General features: G+C 45.4%; 2 protein-coding genes across 7 annotated transcripts in view; one reads left to right on the top strand and one right to left on the bottom strand.

Annotated features, from left to right (window-relative positions):
- Positions 1–21,177, bottom strand: part of LOC135091790 (potassium voltage-gated channel protein Shab-like) — a 150,238-nt gene that overhangs the window by 12,161 nt on the left and 116,900 nt on the right. For 4 of the 5 annotated variants that reach the window (XM_063989754.1, XM_063989756.1, XM_063989753.1 and 1 more), the window contains 3 exons: positions 10,555–11,070; positions 4,632–4,734; positions 3,239–4,050 (listed from right to left, as the gene is read on the bottom strand). In XM_063989754.1, the coding sequence (XP_063845824.1) occupies positions 3,242–4,050; positions 4,632–4,734; positions 10,555–11,070 (1,428 nt within the window). In that variant the 3' untranslated portion in view covers positions 3,239–3,241. The remainder of the gene's footprint in view (positions 1–3,238; positions 4,051–4,631; positions 4,735–10,554; positions 11,071–21,177) is intronic. The other variant, XM_063989758.1, reaches the window with a different exon arrangement.
- The window catches only part of LOC135091793 (short-chain dehydrogenase/reductase family 42E member 1-like), a 143,119-nt gene continuing 124,449 nt past the window's right edge, over positions 2,508–21,177 (top strand). For both annotated transcript variants that reach the window (XM_063989762.1, XM_063989761.1), the window contains exon 1: positions 2,508–2,555. The gene's annotated coding sequence lies outside the window, so the exon portion shown is untranslated. The remainder of the gene's footprint in view (positions 2,556–21,177) is intronic.

Raw genomic sequence — 21,177 nt, 5'->3', positions numbered from 1 at the left:
TGTAATATTCAAAGCAGGAAATTCGGCGCGCTTTCATAAGCACATTTTGGAATATGAAGGAGAGAGAGCGGCGTAAGAAGAGTGGCGGAGAAGCAGAAAGAAGGAGGAAGGGAGGGAAGGGAGGCTGGAGAAAGATGACGGGGAGAAGGAAGAGGAGGGGAGAAGAGAGGAGAGTTTGTCTGAGAAAGAACCCATAGACAGAGGCAGGATGATAAAAGGAGGAATTAGAATGAAGAGAACAAGGAAAAGAAGACAGAGAGAAAGAGAGAGAGAGAGAGAGAGAGAGAGAGAGAGAGAGAGAGAGAGAGAGAGAGAGAGAGAGAGAGAGAGGAGGAAGAGAAAAAAAGAAAAAGGAGGAAAGAATGCATAGAGGGACACGATGATGAAAGGTTAGGATTGAAAAGGGAGTGAAAAGGGATGAAGAGGATAGAGAAGAAGAGAGGGGGTCAGGGAAGAGTAAAGAGGATAGATTTAAAGCACGATACAAGGAGAGGAAATAGACTGAAGACGATGGGAAAGACGATAAGGGAAGGAAGGCACAAAAGAAGAGTTTTTATGATGCAATGGAAAGGGAAAGAAGGCGAAGACGGAATGGAGAAGATAGGAAAGATCTATTGGGCATATTTTTTTTTCCAGGATAAAGAAGAGGATAGGAATGACAATAACAGAGGAGAAAGTGAGAGACAAAATTTTTAGTCTAAAGAAACGAAAAGGGGAAAAAAGGAAGGATAAAGGAAACAGGAAAGGAAAGTAGAGAGGCAGTGAAGAGGATAGGGAAGATAGGCAAGCTTAAAAAGAAGGGAAGAAGATGCTGCTGGTGTGTTCTGGAAGTGATGATAATTATAAGAGCGGCAGGGAGGGTGGAGCTGGAAACTGGAAGGAAAGGAAGGAGGGACCACCTTTATTTTTGGAGTCTGGAAGCGTTGGGTGTGGAATGGAGAGAGAATAGATAATGGCTTCTCTCTCTCTCTCTCTCTCTCTCTCTCTCTCTCTCTGGTAAAGTTAACGCCAAACACAAATGCACTTTAGAAAGCTTCATAACCTGACATCTCTATCACTATCCTTTGTTTACCTTTCCCTCCCCGCATCTCTCCTGCCCTTCCCTCTCTCCTCTCTCTCTACACCTTCCCCAACAACGACCTCAGTGCCCTGCCTGCTTTAAGAACGGGGCTGGGAGGGTCTGCTTGTCTGTCTATCCGTCTGTGTTGCTTCTCTCGTATGCCAACACTCAAACACTAAAGGTTCTGTGGAAATGCATTCAAACTGTGTCCTGTATTTATGCCTTAGTATATGTATGATAATCTACTACTTTCTGTCACTTTTTTTTCGTCTTCCTCCTCCTCCTCTTTTTCTTTTGTTTTTGTATGGGAAACTGATTCAAACTGTGCCCTGTGTTCTTCAATGCACTGTTGATTCATTTTGTCGTCTATGTATTTGTTTATGTATCCTAATCTGCTCTCACTACTCTCTCCTTCTCTTCTTCTGTTTCTGTCTGCATTCTGTATATCCTGTACTACTCCACATTGCTTATTCATGCCACAGTGTATGTATATATATCCTGTTTACTCGTCTTCCCCCACCTCCTGCTTTCTTCTTTCTCCCGTGGTATGTCCGCTCAAGCCAAAGTCACAGAAAACGCGCGCGAGTCGGGACGCAGTCGATCAATAAAGACACGCGGCTCTGCCATTGGTTAGTGGACCTTTTCAAAACAAATGACGACCAATGGATACTGTTCTCGCTAAGGCCACATCCACCGGCCAATAACCCTCCTTCCTTTCCTCCTTTCCTCCCCTCCTTTATTTTCCTCTGATCCTTATCCCCGATCTCTTACTTTCTCTCTCTCTTGCACCTTTTTTTGTCACTCCAGTCCGTTCTTTCTTTAATTCTCATTCTCTCTCTCTCTCTCTCTCTCTCTCTCTCTCTCTCTCTCTCTCTCTCTCTCTCTCTCTCTCTCTCTCTCTCTCATCACATCAATGCATCCACCTTTATTCTTGAACTGAGAGAGAGAGAGAGAGAGAGAGAGAGAGAGAGAGAGAGAGAGAGAGAGAGAGAGAGAGAGAGAGAGAGAGAGAGAGAGAGAGAGAATTAGTCAGGCGCACTTCCAAGGCATTTCTGCTTATTTAGCTGAAATTATTACTTCCACCTAACAGACCTGGAGAAATTGGGCTTATAAAGTAGAGAGAGAGAGAGAGAGAGAGAGAGAGAGAGAGAGAGAGAGAGAGAGAGAGAGAGAGAGAGAGAGAGAGAGAGAGAGAGAGCCTTTGGCACCGTCTCGGAAGCAACAAATGTTAGACTTGTTGGACGCTCTCTCTCTCTCTCTCTCTCTCTCTCTCTCTCTCTCTCTCTCTCTCTCTCTCTCTCTCTCTCTCTCTCTGTCTTTAATGTGGCTCTATTTCTATCCTTGTCATAAAACTGTCACATCGTTGTTATTATTATTATTATTATTATTATTATTATTATTATTATTATTATTATTATTATTATTATTATTATTCCTTTCTTTACAGTACAAAAGGGAAAGGAAGTCGATATTGATCAAGACTTTTCTACGTAAGGTACGTGCATATTACTTCTGTATTTGTGTGTGTGTGTGTGTGTGTGTGTGTGTGTGTGTGTGTGTGTGTGTGTTCTTTCCTGTGTTTTGTTCAAGAAATCGATGGTTCGTGATTTATCGTATTTCATTAATCTCGTTGTGTGTGTGTGTGTGTGTGTGTGTGTGTGTGTGTGTGTGTGTGTGTGTGTGTGTGTGTGTGTGTGTGTGTGTGTGTGTGTGTCGTCGTGTCCAGGTATTGTTAATGACTCAGGTAAAAGTGACAAAGGTGGAGCGTGATGATGATGATGATGACAATAACAGTCTTGATAATGGCGGGTCCTCGTCAGCATAACATCCATTAAGACTCAGCACTTTTCGATAACAAGGGAGGGAATGAACTCCTGCTGTCGATCCCGTGACGGCTGACTTACTGGCTTCGTTTGGGGCAAAACCTGGTTAGCGCCGCCGAGGACGTGCTGGGAGGGAGAGGAAATGCCGGGAAGAATCGTGAAGGGAAGGAATTGGGAGTGTAAAGAAGGAGTGGAAAGGCATTAAGGGTGCTGGCGGCGCTGTTATGCTGACCTAAGGGATATCGGTGTCTTTATTGTAGAGAGAGATGTGTGTGTGTGTGTGTGTGTGTGAGAGAGAGGAGTCATGTGGGTGTCGTGGGTGGTAGGTGGGCAGTAGGGCATGGTGGGTACTCACGGGTTAGCTGTTGAGGCCGGAGTTGTTGCGGGGGAGGTTGAGGGCGCGCTCCAGCAGGCGGGTTTCCTCCGTGGGCGTGTGGTCGGCGAAGAGGAAGTCTTCGATGTCCCCGAGGGTGGCGGGCCCGTTGTTGAGGTCGTCGGTGAGGAGGCAGTTCTCGGTGATGGGTCGGGCGGCGGTGGCAGAGGTGGGCGTGATGATGGCGGGGGTGGCGGGCACGCGGGTCATGGGCGCGCCGCACAGGCAGAGCAGCGACACGCCCTCCCCGCCAGGGGATAGGGCCATGGGCGAGGTGGAGGCAGGCTGGTTGTACAAGCATGGCGCCTTGGAGCAGCGCAGCACCGTGTTGGCGTTACGCTGGTCAAGGCTCTCCGCTAGCGAGAACAAGTTCGTCTCGAGTGAGTCCTTTAAGATATTTTCCGGCGTGGCCTCGTCGCGCGCCGCCTTTTCCTGCCCCGCGAAGTCCGCGAGCAGGTCCGCGAGCGGCGCCCGCTGCGGGTGTCTCCGCGGCATGGGCGAGCGGGGCAGGATGCGTCGCGGCCGGTTGCTGTCCTCCTCCTCGTCCACGCCCACGAACTTGACAGGAAGGGCGTGCGGCTTCCCTCCTGCGCGGGGCCCAATTCCCTTGAGCGTTGGCCGCCCGTGCTTGTCCGGCTCGTGGGAGGGCGGCGGCTCGTAGGTGAGGTCCGGCAGCAGCTGTTCCGTCTCGGGGTCGCGGTGCTTCAGGATGGACTTGCGCCGCTCCGGGGACCCCTGGGACCGCCTCGAGTCCAGCGAATCTCCGCCTAGCGATGATTTGCTACCGCTGCGACCTGCAACACACCTTCCGCTCACGCCCGCGCCGCCACCACCGCACAGTAGACCCTCGCTATACGCCGGCCGCCTCCCGCGGGTCTCGAATGTGCACCCGGGAAGCCGATCGTGTTGGCACGTGAGTTTCTTCTGCTGAACTTTGAACACACCGCTCCATTTCGATGTACGCGGAACGCATTCCCCCTCCGCGTATATCGAGGGCCGGGTGAGGAAGGGCAAGCGCGACGTGGGGGCGCCGAGCGAGAGGCGCCGCGCATAGGGAGGGTCTACTGTGCTGACACGGTATGCTTGATATGAAACAGTTTTGTGGTGTTCTTTTTAGCTGCAGACTAACTAAAAATAGATATTATGATGAAACAGACCACAGAAACGGTGTAATATAAAGAAACAAAATCATGCATGAGAACCGTAGGTGTGAAGGCTCTAAGTGGTGCGTGCGACCGCCCCGCCCTGCCCCGCCCCTGCCCTGGCCCCTACCCCGCCCGCCACACTACTCTCATGCTGGCTCCCGCACCCCGCCCCGCCCTCCCCTCAAGCACCTGCTGTGTGGGCGTGTGGGCGTGGTTGTGTATGGGCGTACCTCTGCTGTTGATCTTGGTGCACTTGTCTCCTGCCGAGCTTTCCCGCGCAGCCCGAGCTCTCTCCACGGACTCCAGAAGGCGGCTGAACGGTCTCGGCTTCTCCTGCAACCCACGCCCGGCAACCGTCACTTCTACCACTCACCACGCACACGCCGGGGACCACCTCACGCCCCCGGGCACTCGCACACCAACCCCACGTCCTCTGTCGTATTTTGTAACAACTCGCGTCCCAGTCACTCCTAAACCACGTTCCCAGTCGCTGTCATTACCTCCTGTCATTCCTGTCACTCGTAAACCCATCCTGTCACCATCCTGTCTTTGGTTCCTGTCACTCCTGTCACACCCAAGCCTGTCACATTGTCACGTCTTGGTTCCTTGTCGCTTCTGTCACTCCCAAGCCACGTTCCCTGTCATACGCCGTCATTTTTTCCTGTTTCTGTCATATCCTGAGGTCCCTGTGTCATATTTGTTGTCTAGGCATTGCTTGTCAACCCTTGTCATGTTACAGGTTCCTATCTCCCCGACTGTCTTCCTCCTCACTCACCTGTCACTTTGTCTCGTATCTGTCATGTCCTCTACGTCATAAAAGTGTCACGTTCTTGAAGGTCCTGTTTGTCATGTCATTATCATTGTCATGTTGTCACTAATCTCATTTTCTCATCTCATTCAGTCTTCGTCATCTCTTGTGTGTGTGTTTTTTTTTTTTTTGTATTTTTTGTCTTGTTCTCTGGATTGTGTCGATAAAAGTCTTCGTTAAAGGGTCTGCTTCACTTGCGTCACTCTTTACTGAAGGGCCTTTTGCGTCACACTTTGCTAATAGATCTTTGTTTTCAGCGTCACTCTTCGCCAAAGGTCTGCTCTTGCGTCACACTTGGTCACTTCTGTCAGTCCCCCAAAGGTCCAGTTGCGTGTTACACTTCGCCAAGAGGTCTGCGTCACTTTCCGCCAAAGGTCTCCATCTATTGCGTCACACTTCGCCAAAGTTCTGCGTCTTTTCGTCAAAAACTTGCGTCTCTGCCGTCACATTTGGTCACTTATGTCAGTTCACAAAAGATTTAGTCGCGTCACACTTCCCAAATGGGTCTGCGTCACACTTCGCCAAAGATCTGCGTCTTTAGCGTCACACTGTCAAAGATTTCTACTCCTTACGTCACATCTCATAACTTCGTCAGTTCTCCAGTGGTCTAGTCACGTCACACTCCCTAAAAAAAATCAGCGTCTTTTGCGTCAGTTCCCCCAGTGGTCTGCGTCTGTAACGTCACACTTCGCCAATGGTCTGCGTCACTCATCTCTCCTAACACACTCGCTCACACAGACACACACACATTCCCCCTCGGTTCTTGTCGGCTGTTGACACACTCGCCACCGCCAATCACACTCGCGAGGGAGCTCCTATTCTCTACTCCTCGGGCATCATGTCTTCACTCGGAAGGTGAGGTGACTGTATTTCACCTCTTTAAGCTATTTCATGAGAGGAGAAAGTTTAGTTAGAAAGGAAGATGCAAAGTGTGAGGGAGGGTATGGCGGTGATTTCTCTTTTCCTCTTTTCTTTTTTTCTCTTTTTTTTAAGATTTTTTTTCTCTTTCTCTAGACGAGTGCCGTGTGTGTGCTGGTGTCGAGGTAGTGAACGAGGCAGGGAAGCTAAGAGGAGGGTGAAGCTATTGGTTTTCTCCTGACGAAGCGAATCAGACGCCAGGCAAACAGAGGAACGAGATAATGAGAGAGAGAGAGAGAGAGAGAGAGAGAGAGAGAGAGAGAGAGAGAGAGAGAGAGAGAGAGAGAGAGAGAGAGAGGCACTGTAACCCTTCCTTCATCTCGTTCCAAGTCTAAAGCAACTTCATCTTCTCCCTTTAACTTCCCTCCGCCGTGATGGGGTGACGAGGTGACGGGGTGAAGGGGCGAAGGGGTGCTCTGACCCTGAAGGAGGAGACTCAAGATTTCCAAGGAGTCTGCGGGGTTAGAGTTAGTCATAAAGGGAATGAATGAAGAAAGATTAGGGAAGGTTGTGAGACTTCTCCTTCAGACCCGGATGGTGTTCTTATGAGTAGTAGTGTGTGTGTGTGTGTGTATGTGTGTTTAGGTAAGCCATCTTTGCGTGTGTGTATGTGTGTATGAGTGTTTGTTTTGGTAAGCCATCTTTCTGTGTGTGTGTGTGTGTGTGTGTGTGTGTGTGTGTGTGTGTGTGTGTGTGTGTGTGTGTGTTTGGCTTTGTTAGTGTGTTTTTTAATCGTATTTAATGAAGTGGTCATGAGGTGGTCATGAGGTGAGTGGCTGTGTGTGTGTGTGTGTGTGTGTGTGTGTGTGCGTGTGCGTGTGCGTGTATATTTTGGGGAGGGACGCTTCAGTACAAAACAGCTCAAGAGTGACAAGGGACAAGAGGGGTGAGATTTATTAGGGGGAGGGAAAGTGACACTGCTTCAAACAAACTCCTTTATCATCATCAACATCATCATCATCAGCACTGGAACGCGGAACATGAACGGCGGCGCGAACCTGGAGTGGAGAGTGGGAGGGAGGTGGAGTCTTGGGTGGAGTGGCCGCGGGAGTAACTCGAGCGGGTGGTTGAGAAAAAAGAGGCAACTGTGAGTTTTAAGTTCTTTTCTTCCGCGAGTGTTTGGCGCGAAGTGAAAATTTTAAAGAGCCGCAAGTGAGTCGAGATTTTTACTTCTTCTGGGTCTTTTTGAGGAAATTCTTGCGTTTTTTTATACTCAAGGGGACGTAACCGCAGTGGGGGAGATGATAATGTTAGTTTTGGATGTTTTAGTATGTGTGTGTGTGTGTGTGGGTAGGTGTGTGTGTAGGTGTGTGTGTGTGGGTAGGTGTGTGTGTGGGTAGGTGTGTGTGTGTTGTGTGTGTGTGTGTGTGTGTGAATGATTTATGAAGGGATAAGGTGGCGGTGAGGTGGCGGTGGTGAGGTAGGTGGGTGGTGGTGGTGGTGGTGGTGGTGGCGGAGGGTGGAGTACATTCATCACCTTCACAACGATGCTTGCTTTGGTTGACGCACAAACACGACGCAGTGATCGAGTTGCAGTGTGTGTGCGGGTGTGTGGTGGTGGTGGTGGTGGTGGGGTGTGTGTTTCGCTAAGCCACTAGTGTCAACCCTGGTCTGTGCTGGAGAGAGAGAGTGGGTGAGAGTGTCCAGGTGGATATAGGTGTGGGTATGTACAACAGGAAGCAGAGTGGTGGGTATCGTGCCTTTTGGTCAGCCGCTGCTGCTGCTGCTGCTGCTGCTGCTGCTGCTGTGTTGGGCACAAGCATAAGAGGAAAACTGGATGAGTTTTCCTCTAGACTACCACCCTACCTCCAGTCTCTCAGAGGTGACTGGAGGGAGAGAAGCGCCTGTACATGCCAAGCGGTGAGGCCACACTTCCCCTACCACCTGCTGTTTACTGGGGGTCTTTAGAGGGTCACCTGGCAAGGGAAGGGGGATAGAGGAAAGAAACCACTGTCTCATCACTGCTGTCCGCCCGCCTGCCTGCCTGCCTGCCTTGTCGGGTGGGAGGAAATGCAGGGCAGGCTTCCGTCAGTGGTGGTTGTGATGGTGGTAGTGGTGGTGGGAAGGGACACACACACACACACACACACACACACACACACACACACACACACGTACACGCACTCATTCATTATCAAGGGTTTAAGGATGGAAAGAGGGTAGATAAGTCTCTCTCTCTCTCTCTCTCTCTCTCTCTCTCTCTCTCTCTCTCTCTCTCTCTCTCTATCTCTCTCTCTCGTTGTGTATCCCTGTGGTGGAGGTCATATTGAACAAATAAACAAACCAACCAACCCCGGGGCAGTGAATAACACTAAAAATTGAAGTAACAAGTGAATAAATAACACACATGACAAAATTGGGTAGTGAGGTAGTTATGGTACTTGTAGTGGCGGTTGTGGTGGTGGGTGTCGTGGTGGTGGTGGGGGGGGTGACAAACATAATCAAGAATAACACAGTTTACATCTTGGGAGGGAGGGGGAGAGAAAATATGAAGAAGAAACACAAAACAACAAACAAATCTTTTCATTAACGGTACAAACGAGGGATCTAGTGAAGGGCACGAGGAGAACTAACCACTTAGGGATAGCGGGTGAAGAGATAACACTCATTAGGGAATACGAGGAGGGATGGGAGACCTTGGGGGACGCCGCGGGGGTGCCAGGACACTCCCTTCTGCGCCTCCTCACGGGCGGGAACTTAAAATTAAAGACGACATTTAGTCCTAGAGAAAGACAATATCGAGAGGCGGAAAGAGGGCCGGAGAAATATTTAGGGAGGAGGGCGAGGGGGAGGAGGTGGAAGAGAGGGAGGAGGAGGAGGAGGAGGGCTTGCACGTCTTCAAACTTCACTACCGTAAATATTCTAATGTTCTGAATGGAAGGGACTTGGAGGTCTTAGCGTCACCTCATGAAAAAGTACCAGAACACAACTGACCACGCGCCCACTCCTGAGGTCATGAACTATGGGGCGGGGTGGTGGAGGGGCGTGGGCGGGGAAGGCGGGGAAGGCGGGGAAGGCAGGGGAGGCAGGGGAGGCGGGAGGGGCAACGGGACCAGTGAAAGGGAAAAAAAAGGGAGGGAAAAGTGACAAAAGGTGGTGTTTTAGGGAGCGCTATGCAGTTCTAAGCACGAAAGGGAGGAGTCTTAATGCTGAGAGGGGTTGGGAAAGGAGGGTCAGGGAGCGTTCTAAACCTTAGAGGCTGAAAAGGGAATCTAAACCTATGGAAAGGCTTAGAAATTCTACAGAAATCTAGAGGGACTCGGGATAAGGCAGTGGGTCTATGTAGGATCTAGATGGAGACTGAAACGCTGCATAACTTGAAGGAGAGAGTAAGTGAGAGTATCTTAGCCTTGAAAGATGAGCTCTGAATCCTTACTCCGGGACTAAGAAAGGGAAATGTACAGAAAGAGACGAGAAGAACAAATGAAACACAAGGTAGGCACAGTGAAAGGGTCATGAGATTTTAGGGCTCAGGGGAGGGGCTGTGAACTTTGGGATAGGCTCAGGGGGGAGGTTTCTGGTAGGTTCCGCTGACCACACACACACTCACACACACGAAGCACGGTTAAGCTGTCCAAGCAAGAATCGCGAACTGCGGTAAGCGGGTGGTGAGTAGCAGGAAGCGGCAGAACGTTCATACTAACAGTAAAGCTGCCACATCGAGACTTCAGGACTTCATTGGGCTACAGTTGTTCTCTCATTGACCATCTCATATCTGTGTTGACTTTGCATTGCTGTATCTCCCCGCCCCTTCTTTTTGATTTATTGAGTTTTTATTGCATCTCTCGTCCGCCCTCCCCCTCCTCCCTCCCTTCCTCTATTCCACAACTGTATCCTCAACTTCGGTGCTGAAATAAAAGGCCTGAATTGTGTGGTGACGTAAAGTACGGTTACAAGGTGAGGAACTAAACTGGTGACACAAAAGACGGTTCATGCAGAACAGACAGGCATGCACTACTGTTGGGTCGCTCATGAAAACCGCTGTTGTTGTAGAAGATGTCAGTGAGATCATCATCAGAATAATCATCATAACCATCAACTGTCATCATCATATTAGTAGTAGTAGTAGTAATAATAAGAAGAGTAATAGCAGTAGTAGTAGTAATAATAATAATAATCGTAATCATTATCATCATCGCTATCATCATCAGTAGCAGGGAACCACAGGCAGCGTTATGTTCACACACAAATCTCAAGGAGTGACTTTTCAAGTATTTATTGTGGGTCTCCGGGTGAGGCAGGAGAACCGCTACCGTACAAGGCAAGACTGAGGTCAGACTCTTAATACAAGTTGAGCTGTTTGGGCATGAATCTGGCGACAGTCATTTCAGCAAGGTGTATCTCGCCGACTGCCTGTGTTTTGGGTGTCGTGGGCGTGACGTGGGCGTGAGATGGGCGTGGCAAGATGGTAGGTGGAAGGGGCGTACCTCCTGGAAGCGCGCGCGGCGGTGTTTGGGCAGCGGGGAGTCCTGCAGGGAGGAGCGGCTGCTGCCCAACAGGTTGTCGGTGCTGCGCGTGTCGTCGAAGGAGTCGGTGGTGTAGCCCTGCGGCCGGTGCAGGCGGTGGCGCGGCGAGGAGCGCGGCGTGGGCGTGCGGGGCGAGGCCGCTGCCGCCGTCGTCGCCTCCGCCGCCGCACCCGCGCCTGCGCCCGCGCCCGCTGCCGCGCCCGGGGCCTGGTAGCCGTCAGCGTCGAGGGGATTGACGTAGAGGTTGGAGTCTTTGTTGTTGGGCGGGTCGTCGGTGAGGTCAGCCTCCGAGTTGAAGGGATGGGTGGGGCAGGAGGCGAAGGTGTCTGTTGAGTCCATGGAGGCCAAGTCGTGGCCCGCCCCCCCGCCCCCCCGCCCCCCATCCGTGGTCTTTAGCGGCCGCAGCTCAATGGGGAAGGGCGCCTCCGTCACCGGGGCCGGCACCAGGCATTCCGCGTCTATGAACTCCTTGTAGTCCTGCAACCACACCTCCGTCAGCTGCTGGCGCGGCGGGGGGAGGGGCGTGCAGGCGGGGCGGCGGGGGGACAGGCGGGGGAGGCTGGGATGGAGGCGCACCACTGGGATGCTGTGGTGGCGGGGTGGGGTGGGGGTGGCGGTGGATGGTGGTGGTTGTGGTGGTGGTGATGAGGGATGGATGGGGTGAGTTATGGTGGTGGTGGTGGTGGTGGTGATGGTGGTGGTGGTGGTGGTGAGGGAAAGAGACAGCTCAGAGCTCAAGGAACAGAAGGAGCATTGCCAGCCACCACCACGCTCCGGGCAGTGAGGGAGAGCAGGCGCTGGTGAACCGGGAGGAGAACAAGAACAAGAACAGCAAGCAGGTCTTTCCTTGTGAGTGTTGTGGCAAAACTGTCTGCGCGCACACAAACAAAGGAACAAACAAACTCGCGACAGAATCACGGCTTTATCGGCTCCCACCAAAACCAACAAGACAAAAAAAAAAAAAAAAAAAAAAAAAAACATTAGTACCTTTGCTTATCATTTTACAACCTAGATTTATTTTTTTTGAGTGAGCGAAAAAAAAAAAAAAACATTATTAAACGTGCACCGGTTTGGTTAGTGCTGGAGAACTCTTATTACAAAAACATTCACAATTAAGCATGTAAAGAAAACCGGATGCATCTTTTTTGTGTTAGAGTGAGCGGTGTGTGGCGGGGGGTGGAGAGAGCGGCGAGCGAAATGAGGTTTATGTTAACAAGTGCTCTAGTTATTAGTGCTGAAAAAACTCTTAAAAGACGAAAAAGAAAGAAAAGTCATTCATGTCATTCATTACAGAAAAAAAGCTGCATTATTGAGGCTTATTTTTGTCTATATACAGTGCCGTGATTTCTTTTTATTTCTTTTTTTGTTTGTTTTTGAATACTTCATCTCATAGCATTATTAAAAAAAAAAAAAAAAAAAAAAACTCGGTGAAACGGTGCGATGTGTAAAACAACAAAACAAAATACCAATAAAAACAACAAAAGTAGTTTTTTTTTTATAGTACGTCTTTTTTTTCTTTCTTTTTGGCTAAGCGAGCGGTGGATCGATGCGACATCTCCCGGCCACCTGCAAGTGATGATTGGCTCTCGTTAGTTAGCTGACACCTGGCGCAGTGGTGGTGGTGGTGGTGGTAGTGGTGGTGGTGGTGGTGGTGGTGTATTTGGTACAGCGATAATAGCAAAAGTGCATAAGATTTTTTTTTGTGTGTGATTTTGTGTAGTTCAGGATAAGTTGTGGTGCTTACAGTAGCAAAAGTACCAGTAGTATTAGTAGTAGTAGTAGTAGTAGTAGTAGTAGTGGTAGTGATATCAGTAGTAGTAGAAGTAGAAATTTGTTGGCAATAAAAGAGACAGAGAAAAGTTTAATGAGGCGTGGAGGCGAGACGGATGTGATGATAATGATGGTGGTGGTGGTGGTGATGGTGGTGGTGATGGTGGTGGTGGTGGTGATGAAGTTGATGGTTTAAATGGTGGTGAGGAGAGTGGGAAGGTGAAACAGTGAATGTGGTGAAAATACAAACTGACAAGCAAACTGAAAACCATAAAAAGAAAGAAAAGGAAGATAACTGGCAGTGAGAAAGACAAAACCAAAATAATAATAGAAAAAAATGATAGTGTATTGAAGAGCTTTATGAGTATTAAAATCGATAACTGAACTAAATGTACAATGAAATAAATAACAGTAGGAGAAATGTATGTGATAAGGAAGGTATATTTAATTGCTTGGGTGAAGGGTTGTTAAGACTTTACTAATATCTAAGGGCCAGTAAGTTATGGTTGGTGTGAAAAATGAGGCAATATTATCTGGTATGTTGGTCATTCAATAAAATATTCAAGACCTGTGTGAGGCCAAAACAAAACTATAGATAGACAAAAGAACTTAATTGTTACTCTAGATAAAAAAAAAAAAAAAAAAAAAATTCGTTTACTAATATTACACTTGAAATATCTTTGTTGTCTTTTATATCAAGAAATAAAACTCGAAACTATACCAAATAAAAAAATGTAATGATTATTGTCTGTTTGAGGGGAGACAAATATCTAGCTGGGTTAATAAGAAAGTGATACTTTAAGAATAACCTTGCCATCTGGTATAAAAAGGCGAATAGACAACATTATAGAGGGTACAGAGTCATGATAACTGTATATTTTTAGGGGAGACACCTTTCTAGTTGAATTCATATGATTGGATACTTTAAAAAATTATGTAATCCTGTTATCTGGTATGAAAAAAAAGGACTTAGATAACATTATAGATGCCTTAGGGTTGTGATTCAGAAGGGTGATGGATTGGACACCGGGGGAACTACCTGTAACTAATCCTCATTGCATCTGGGGAGGGAACGAATTATTGAGGTGATTAAAATACTGTGAAGGGGAGGTGGAGGAGTCAGACCTGCAAATTTCATGAAGCAAAAACGTATTAACTGGAGGGGGAAGGATCTTATCAAAGTCTGTAGCATGAGTGCATTAAAAATTTCATGGCAAATTTCACTGGTGGATGATAAAAAAAAAAAATGTATCTTTTTGGATGGACACACTTGGGGCGATTCCATTTTTTGTTCTGTGGGGGAGGGAGGGCACGGAGGTTACAGTTATCTATATCAAAACATTTATAGTGGGCGGGTCCATTTTACTACTCTGGGGAAGGAAGGGATCTGTTAAACTGCTTCAGGTGGGTCTTTATCAAGATGACCATTACGGTGAGAGTAAATTGCACAAAAATACAATATTAAGTGGAACAGCGAAGGGGAAATCTGTCTAACACCTTGGGGGACAAACATGATAAATTATTCGCAGCATGTTAAGAAAATAATCGAGAAAAATCAAATTCAGAGTTAAAAGTTAAATAGGAATTGAGTAAGAACTGGAGTGGGTGAGTGAGTGAGTGTGGAGTGTGAGTGGGATGAGAATGGGGGAAGCTAGCCGTTGAGAAGGGCTGGAGGAAGGCTCGGAGGAGGCAACATGTCAAAAAATGGGCAAAAGAGAGCTTGATTTTGGCTCAGGTGATGTCAAAACAAAATGTAAAAGGTTGGCGCATATTAGCAGGGAAGAGGGAACCTTGGGATACACCAATATACATATACACGCAGAGTGTATGTGTATGTATATTGCTATCCACAAATAACACCACAGCAGGGAGAGATTATGTAAGAAATGTAAAGAAATGCAAGGAACCGCGACATCTGGCAACAAATCCATGACGTAATCAACAAGGCGACCAATGAAATCTTAATTCAAACAGAACGGACGTTGCCAAATGTCGCCAGATCCTCAACTTCATCGCTCGCTCACATCAACAGCATGGAGGTAACACAGCTCATCTGGCAACACTGAAAAAGTTGACACAGCGTTACCCAGAGATGGGAAAAGCAGCCAGGAAGGGAAAACACAACAGCCACGAACACCATCTGAAGGGAAGAGGGAGGGGAGGGAGGGGGAGGGGGAAGATCCATTGAAACATCATTACTGCTTCATTATCAACGCTTCGAAGCCTCATTTGCGCTACACCTTGTTATCCCTTCGTACCTGAGGACTTGGTGGGGGGGGGAAGGGAAGGGGAGTACAGATGGAAAGGACTCAGGAGCAAGTTATCGATAAAGGAAGAAAGAGATAGATAAAGGAATGGGGAAGTGAACCAACGTGGGACTTTGAAAGGTATAAATCAAAGGAATATAATACTGAGTCGAGAAAAAAGCAAGTTGAAGTAAATAAAATAACACTCGAAACTGCCTTTGTAATTCTGCTGTTTTACTTCGTTTTTTATTAAGTTTTAGGTGATAATTCTTAGTGAGCGAATTTTGCAGGACCTGTGAAGTGGTTTTAATAAGAACAGGTGTTGAGAGTTTCACCTGCTAACAATACCAGCAATTAGGAAACATCTGTTGTGACCGAGGACTGTTGAAGTGGCAGGTGTGAATGAAAAATCTAAATGAAAATCCCAGACGCTTGAATGTTTAGGAAGCTGAGATCTATTACCTCCGAGACACACTGTTCATGATGTACTGTGGCTTGCTGATGTCTTTACACTGTGCAGCTACTGTGTTGAAATCTACAGGCACAGTTAAAAGCCTTTCACTTCCACTGTGTTTCTCAAGTCCTCTGGTGACTGAATTTTCTAAGATCATCAGCACACCAGGGAACATAAGGGCGGGGGTATTAAGCACAGTGAAAAGTGTTTGTAACTTACTCGACTTATGACTGTATTAAGGACCAATGCACTTAGTACCCCATTCTGCACCGCATCTCCACTATATACCAAAGGCTCTACTTGAAGTGACACGGGTTTTGGAGGTGTTTTTATAGTTCTAGTGACGGGTTAATAAGATTTCTGATTTACTGACAGGAGAAACACCCTTGAGAACCCGGCTCGTCATTTCTGTGGCCTTTGTAAATAGTCGTGGTGAGAGAGCAAAGCGTTTCAGAATACGGGACTGCATCGTGACGTATTGGAATGTTTCGTGGTAATTGGAGCAGCGAAGTGTTTCCTGTACGGGCAATTCACTCATTTGTTTCATTCTTCTGCGCTACATGAATCTTTTGAAACCTTTAATCAATCAGTCAATCCAGTCAGTCAGTCAATTGATGTGAGATTCCTCGCGGCATGTACACTACAGTTGGCTCAAAGTGATGTCACGAAATCCAGTGAATGTCCATATGAATTAACAAGAACTAATGAACTGCTTCAGAAATTCGACTCAGAACTGGGAATGTGGCAGATAGAGACTGTTTGATAATATTCTGATATGTCATCACTTCTTAGCACAACTGTACGTCCCATTCATACTACAACTGGGCCTTTAAACACGTCCTCTGAACACCTGTACGCTACCTGGTGTGAGCTTAGGTGGTTGTGCCTCACCTGGTATTGACCGCCACCAGCTGAGGACGTCACGTGTTGCAGTGTTCATGGGCATTCCTCTGTTTACGCAATACAGTGCTATTCGTGTTACCCCGGAATGTGAGACGGCCTTGAAAATACCACCTAATTAAAAAATCATCAATATTGACAGTTTTTTTTTACGTTTGTATTGAGTGAAAACAGATTATCTAGTTTATTGGAGTGTTTTTTCAGGGTCGTTGCGTAAATAAAGGAGTGACCCATTTAAAGAAAACGTGGTATGGTGGTGTTAGTGCTCAGGGAAGTGCGGCAGGGGGTGTATGGCTGTGTATATCACTGTGTATTGCTGTGTTTAAATAGTATAGGCGTGTCTAAGTGATATTGCATGAAAAATCTGAACTTGGGTTAGAATATCTTCAGAAATTATGTAGGAGAATTAAGTGGAGGAGTCATGTGGAGGTGTTTGCGAGTGGAATAAGGAGTGGTAGGGACTGGTTAGGGTGTGGTGTCTATGTTAAGAGCTGTGTAGGGTGTGGTAGTAAGGGTGTGGTGGTTGTTATGTGGAGGTGTTGCGAGTGGAATAAGGAGTGGAGGGACTAGTTAGGGTGTGGTGTCAGGATTAATGGCTGAATAGGGTGTGGTGTTGAGAAGAAAGGGGTGTTTTGGGGCTGTTTTAGGGCTTTTGTTCCCGATACGATGACACGAACGCACTAATCCCTGGCGTAGGAGTTTTGTTACCTGACACGCGTGCATTGAAACTCTCCAGCTTTGAAATGGCTTACGAATTCCTGTCTTATTTAAATGTGCGGCGGATTCTTCTTGTACTCTTACTAAAAAAAAAAACTCGAATTTGTGAGATAATAGTTTGTTTGTTAATGGAAATCCTGTCTAAATCTAGTATATTTTGGTAACTTAAGATAATGGTTTGTTTTTATAAGTAAAACCTGTGGATATGTTCTCATAGGTATGTAAAAAGTACCTTAAATTTAAACATCCCGTGAAATGTATTCCTTGTATTCCTATGATAAGCATCAAGATTAAGATACCGGATTATTTCAATGGTAGCAATGTAGAAGTCACTTAGTTTTAAAAATCACCGAATTAACCCCCAGAAATTGTTAAAGTAATAGTTTATTTGTATATGTTAAAACCCTTGTAATGTTTATGTTTGCGCAGGAATGTAAGAGTCGATTGGCCGCGCGTTACAAAGCAAGACAGGAGCACGTGAGGCAGTGAGGGGAGGACCATCGCAGTGACAGTGTTATCAAGCTTGCGTGTCCCCAGGTAGCAAAATTACTGCGCCAGCATTCGTGACACCCAGTCTAGTGCCTTACTGGCGTCCTGGTGCCTGAGGGGCTGGGGGGGCGTTCTGTCCCACCAACACACACACACACACACACACACACACACACACACACACACACACACACACACATACGTCATCACCACGCTATTATGCATCACTAACAAGGTGATACGGTTAATCCTGTTTAAAAAAACTAATTAATTATCACTAATCACATTGTTGTAACCAATAACAAGCTAAAATCTAATTACTGGCTGCAAATAACACTCCCATATCATGTTTTTATCACCGTGGTGCCAGGTGTTAGAATCACTCAGGTGTATAATTAATCTAGCGTCACTAACTACCTGTAACTACTGAAAGCACTAAAGTAGCACGGTAGTTCAGGCTTAATTGGCGCCCGTCCCTCGCACTGGCCCTACCTCTGAGGGCAGGAGAGAGGGAGCGGGGAGGGAGTGAGGTGGAGAGAGGGAGGAAGGCACTTGATTTACTTGTCTTCACTTGTCTGTAATTAGTGCGTGAAGGAATGTCTCTCCTGATTTAAGTGATTCATAAGTTCTGTACTCTAAAGTAGTCTATTGATTCACTGCCAAGTTACTCTCATATTTAACTTACTTTTTTTTGTATTCTTATCCTTCACTCTAATATTTTTGCTTCGCACGCTTTTAATCAAGGTGAAATTTTGTCATGCTATTTTAAATTACCTTTTTTTTTTTTGTGATTGTAACTCGCTACTTTATTTTTTTTTCACATTTAACGTATTCCTCCTTTCTCTACTTCATTGTATTACTTTATATATTTCAAGTTTAATGCCCTGCTATTCTACATGTACACTCTAGTTTAATAGTTGTCTGGTATTTCATTACCTACAACCGTTGTCAGTTATGTCCAGTTGCCCAAAGTATTGATGTCATGTTCTTGAAAATTTATGAAAAAGCGGCATATGGCAATTATCTCATCACATTCCTGTGTTTTGGTCTTCGTTGGGCTCTTAATGTAAAGCAATTTTTTATTAATCATTTGTGTTCAATTATTATTATCTTTTTATGTAAGAAGGGCGCTGGCAAAGGGCAATGATAATGGAAAAAATGAGAATAAAAGGCCCATTAAAGGTGCCAGACACTGAAATTACACTGGACTTGAAATTAAAAAGGGAAAAAAAAAGCCCATTAAAGATGTCAGACTCTATGGAAATGTACTGAACTTACATAAAAAAAGTAAAAAAAGGCTCATTGAAGGTGGCAGACTATGAAAACACACTTAATGAAAAAAAGAAAAAAAAAACAATAAACATGCCAGGTACTTAAAAACAAACTGGACTTGAAATAAAATAGAAATAAGACCCACTGAAGACGCCGGTTTCTCAAAATGTCCTGGACTCAATGACTTCACGACATCAGTACTTGGGGCAACTGTATATATTTATTAACCTGCCTCCCGTCACGATCCCGCCCCGTCCAGCCAGGGGTAGGGGGCGGCAGGTGAGAGTCTGTCATTACCGTGTGTGCTGCAGGTGGGCCAGGCGTGCGTGGGGGTGAGGGAGGGGAAGGGTCTGCCGTGTGATGCCTTGAACTTTATAGAATGGGGGAATTTTGTTCTTATTTTGGGTTTGTTTCGTTTATTTTGTGATTTTTTTTTTCATCTTGAGTGTAATTTTGAATAGTGATTTGCCTTTGTATTCTAAGGGAAAGTAAAATTTTTGTTTCTTTTTTAAATTTTGATTTTTTTTTTTTTTGAATGATGATTTGTACCTCTTGCCTTTTGACTCCATAGTTTAATTTTTGTTTCTTTGTTTTTTTTTTTCTATTTTTTTTATTCTGAGTCTTGTATGTCCATATCGGTTTTGACTTTCCATTTGTATCTGTTAATCTTTTTTTTTTCTTTTTAGGAATTGTGTTAAATTTAGTACAAGAAAAGCCGAGGATACGTTTTTTTTTTTTTTATCACTGTAATCTTTAACTGGCGAAACCAATCTTGTATTTTGGTATTTTGAAATATTTTTGGGGTCCAGAAATCGCAATCTTCCCAAAACTCACTTTTTTCTTATCATTTTCATTTCATTCTATTCATTTTTACATTAACGTATATTGATTGTAATTTTCATCACTCATTTCTCTCCAATGCTCCTTTTGGAATTTGGAAAAACGATATTGATTTATTCTTTACTTTCTTACATATTTTTTTCTATTTTTCTTTTCTTGTTCCGGATTGAATGAAAACAAGAGGCAGGAGTGTTGATTGGCCAGTCCGGTGGTGACGTCACAGATGTATCAACCAATGAGAGTGAGTGAGGGAGGGAGCAACACACACACACACACACACACACACACACACACACACACACGCAAAAACCAATCGAAGAAAGTGAAAAAAAGAACGACGATCAAGAGCATAGAATATTAATGACACAAAAAACGGATATCATTGGCAAAGAAAACGAGAACTGGTGGCATAGAGAAAAACGAATATTAGTCACACAGAAAATAGAGATTAATGGTGATATAGAAAACGTGACTTGGTAGCATAGAAAACGAATATCAGTGGCAAAGAAAACGGGTATTAGTGACAAAGAAAACGGCAGTTGGTGGCAAATAGAAAACGTACATAACCAGACAGAGACACATGGTGGGTGGGTGGGAGGTTAACACACACACATAAAAACACGCACACACACACACACGCACACGCACGCAAATTTACACACACACGCACACACGGTCGTGCAGGATAGCGGAGTCCCCGATCAGAGTGAGTCAAAGAAAATGGGAACCGAGTAGTAGGTTTTCTAGTGTGGTTAGAGGTTGCCAACTTTCCATAGTAAAAGCGGAGACCAAAGAAGATGAATAATGAGGGAAAATAATGAGAATAATGAAAGAAAAACTTGCTTAGGAACACTCAGAGGAAACACAAAGTCATTAGCAGTGAAATAAACAAAGAAAACGGGGAATGGGGATGGGAGGGAATGGAGGAGGAAAAAATAGAAAAAAAGTGGAAGTTTAAAAAAGGAAAAAAATGATATGAATTTTCCCAAAAAATAGTAAGAAAAAATGTAAATAAGGAAGTGAAAGGAAGGGAAGGTATAAGGGTAGGAGGAAGGAAAAGGAAGGAAAATGAGATAAAAATTAGTGGGTAAACTCGTAAAAACCTTAAAAGATTAAAATTTTAAGCCCAAAAGCTCCACACAAAAGAGCAAAATGAAAAAAAAAGTGAAAGGAAGGAATGGAAAAGGAACAGAAGATAAAAGGGAAAAAGAAAAAAACGAAAGAGAAAGCGGACACGAAAAGAAACGAAAGATGAAAGGGATGAGAAAAAGGAAGAGAAAGGTGAGAGGAGCGAGAAAAAAGAAACGAAAGACAAAAGGAAGAACACGGAAGGAACGATGAAATAGGTGAAAATAAGTGAAGGGAAAAGGAGGAAAAGAGGAGGGAAATAAAAGGAGGAGAAAAGGAATATAGTATGAAAGGAACAAGACAGAAAACGAGAAAAAACAAAACGAGAAAGGATAGCAATGAAAAAAAGAACGAGGAAAGAAAAGGAAGATGAAAAAGGAAGAAAAGTGGGAAAAAAAGGCGGATAGTGAAATGAAGACAGGAGAAAGATAACATGATAAAATAAACAAGAAATAACGAAAAACAAAACGAAAAAGAAAACAAAAAAGATGAAAGAAACGACAGAGGGAAGAGAACAAGAAAAAAAAAGAGAAGGGAAAGGGATGGAGGGAAGGGGGAGAAAAAAAAAAGATAGGCAAAGAAAGGGAGAGACGAGAAAGATAACATGATGAAATGAACAAGAAAGAACGAAAAAAAAAAAAAAACGAAAAAGAGAAGAAAAAATGAAAGAAATGACAGAGGGAAAATAACAAGAAAAAGTGAAGGGAAAGGGATGGAGGGAAGGGGGGGAGGGAAAAAAAAGGCGGGTAAACTAAGGAGAACGGTAAC

The sequence above is a fragment of the Scylla paramamosain genome, chromosome 38 (assembly GCF_035594125.1).
Source record: "Scylla paramamosain isolate STU-SP2022 chromosome 38, ASM3559412v1, whole genome shotgun sequence".
NCBI lineage: Eukaryota > Metazoa > Arthropoda > Malacostraca > Decapoda > Portunidae > Scylla > Scylla paramamosain.
The sequence above is the reverse complement of the archived record's forward strand: the minus strand, read 5'-3'. Positions and strand labels throughout refer to the sequence as shown.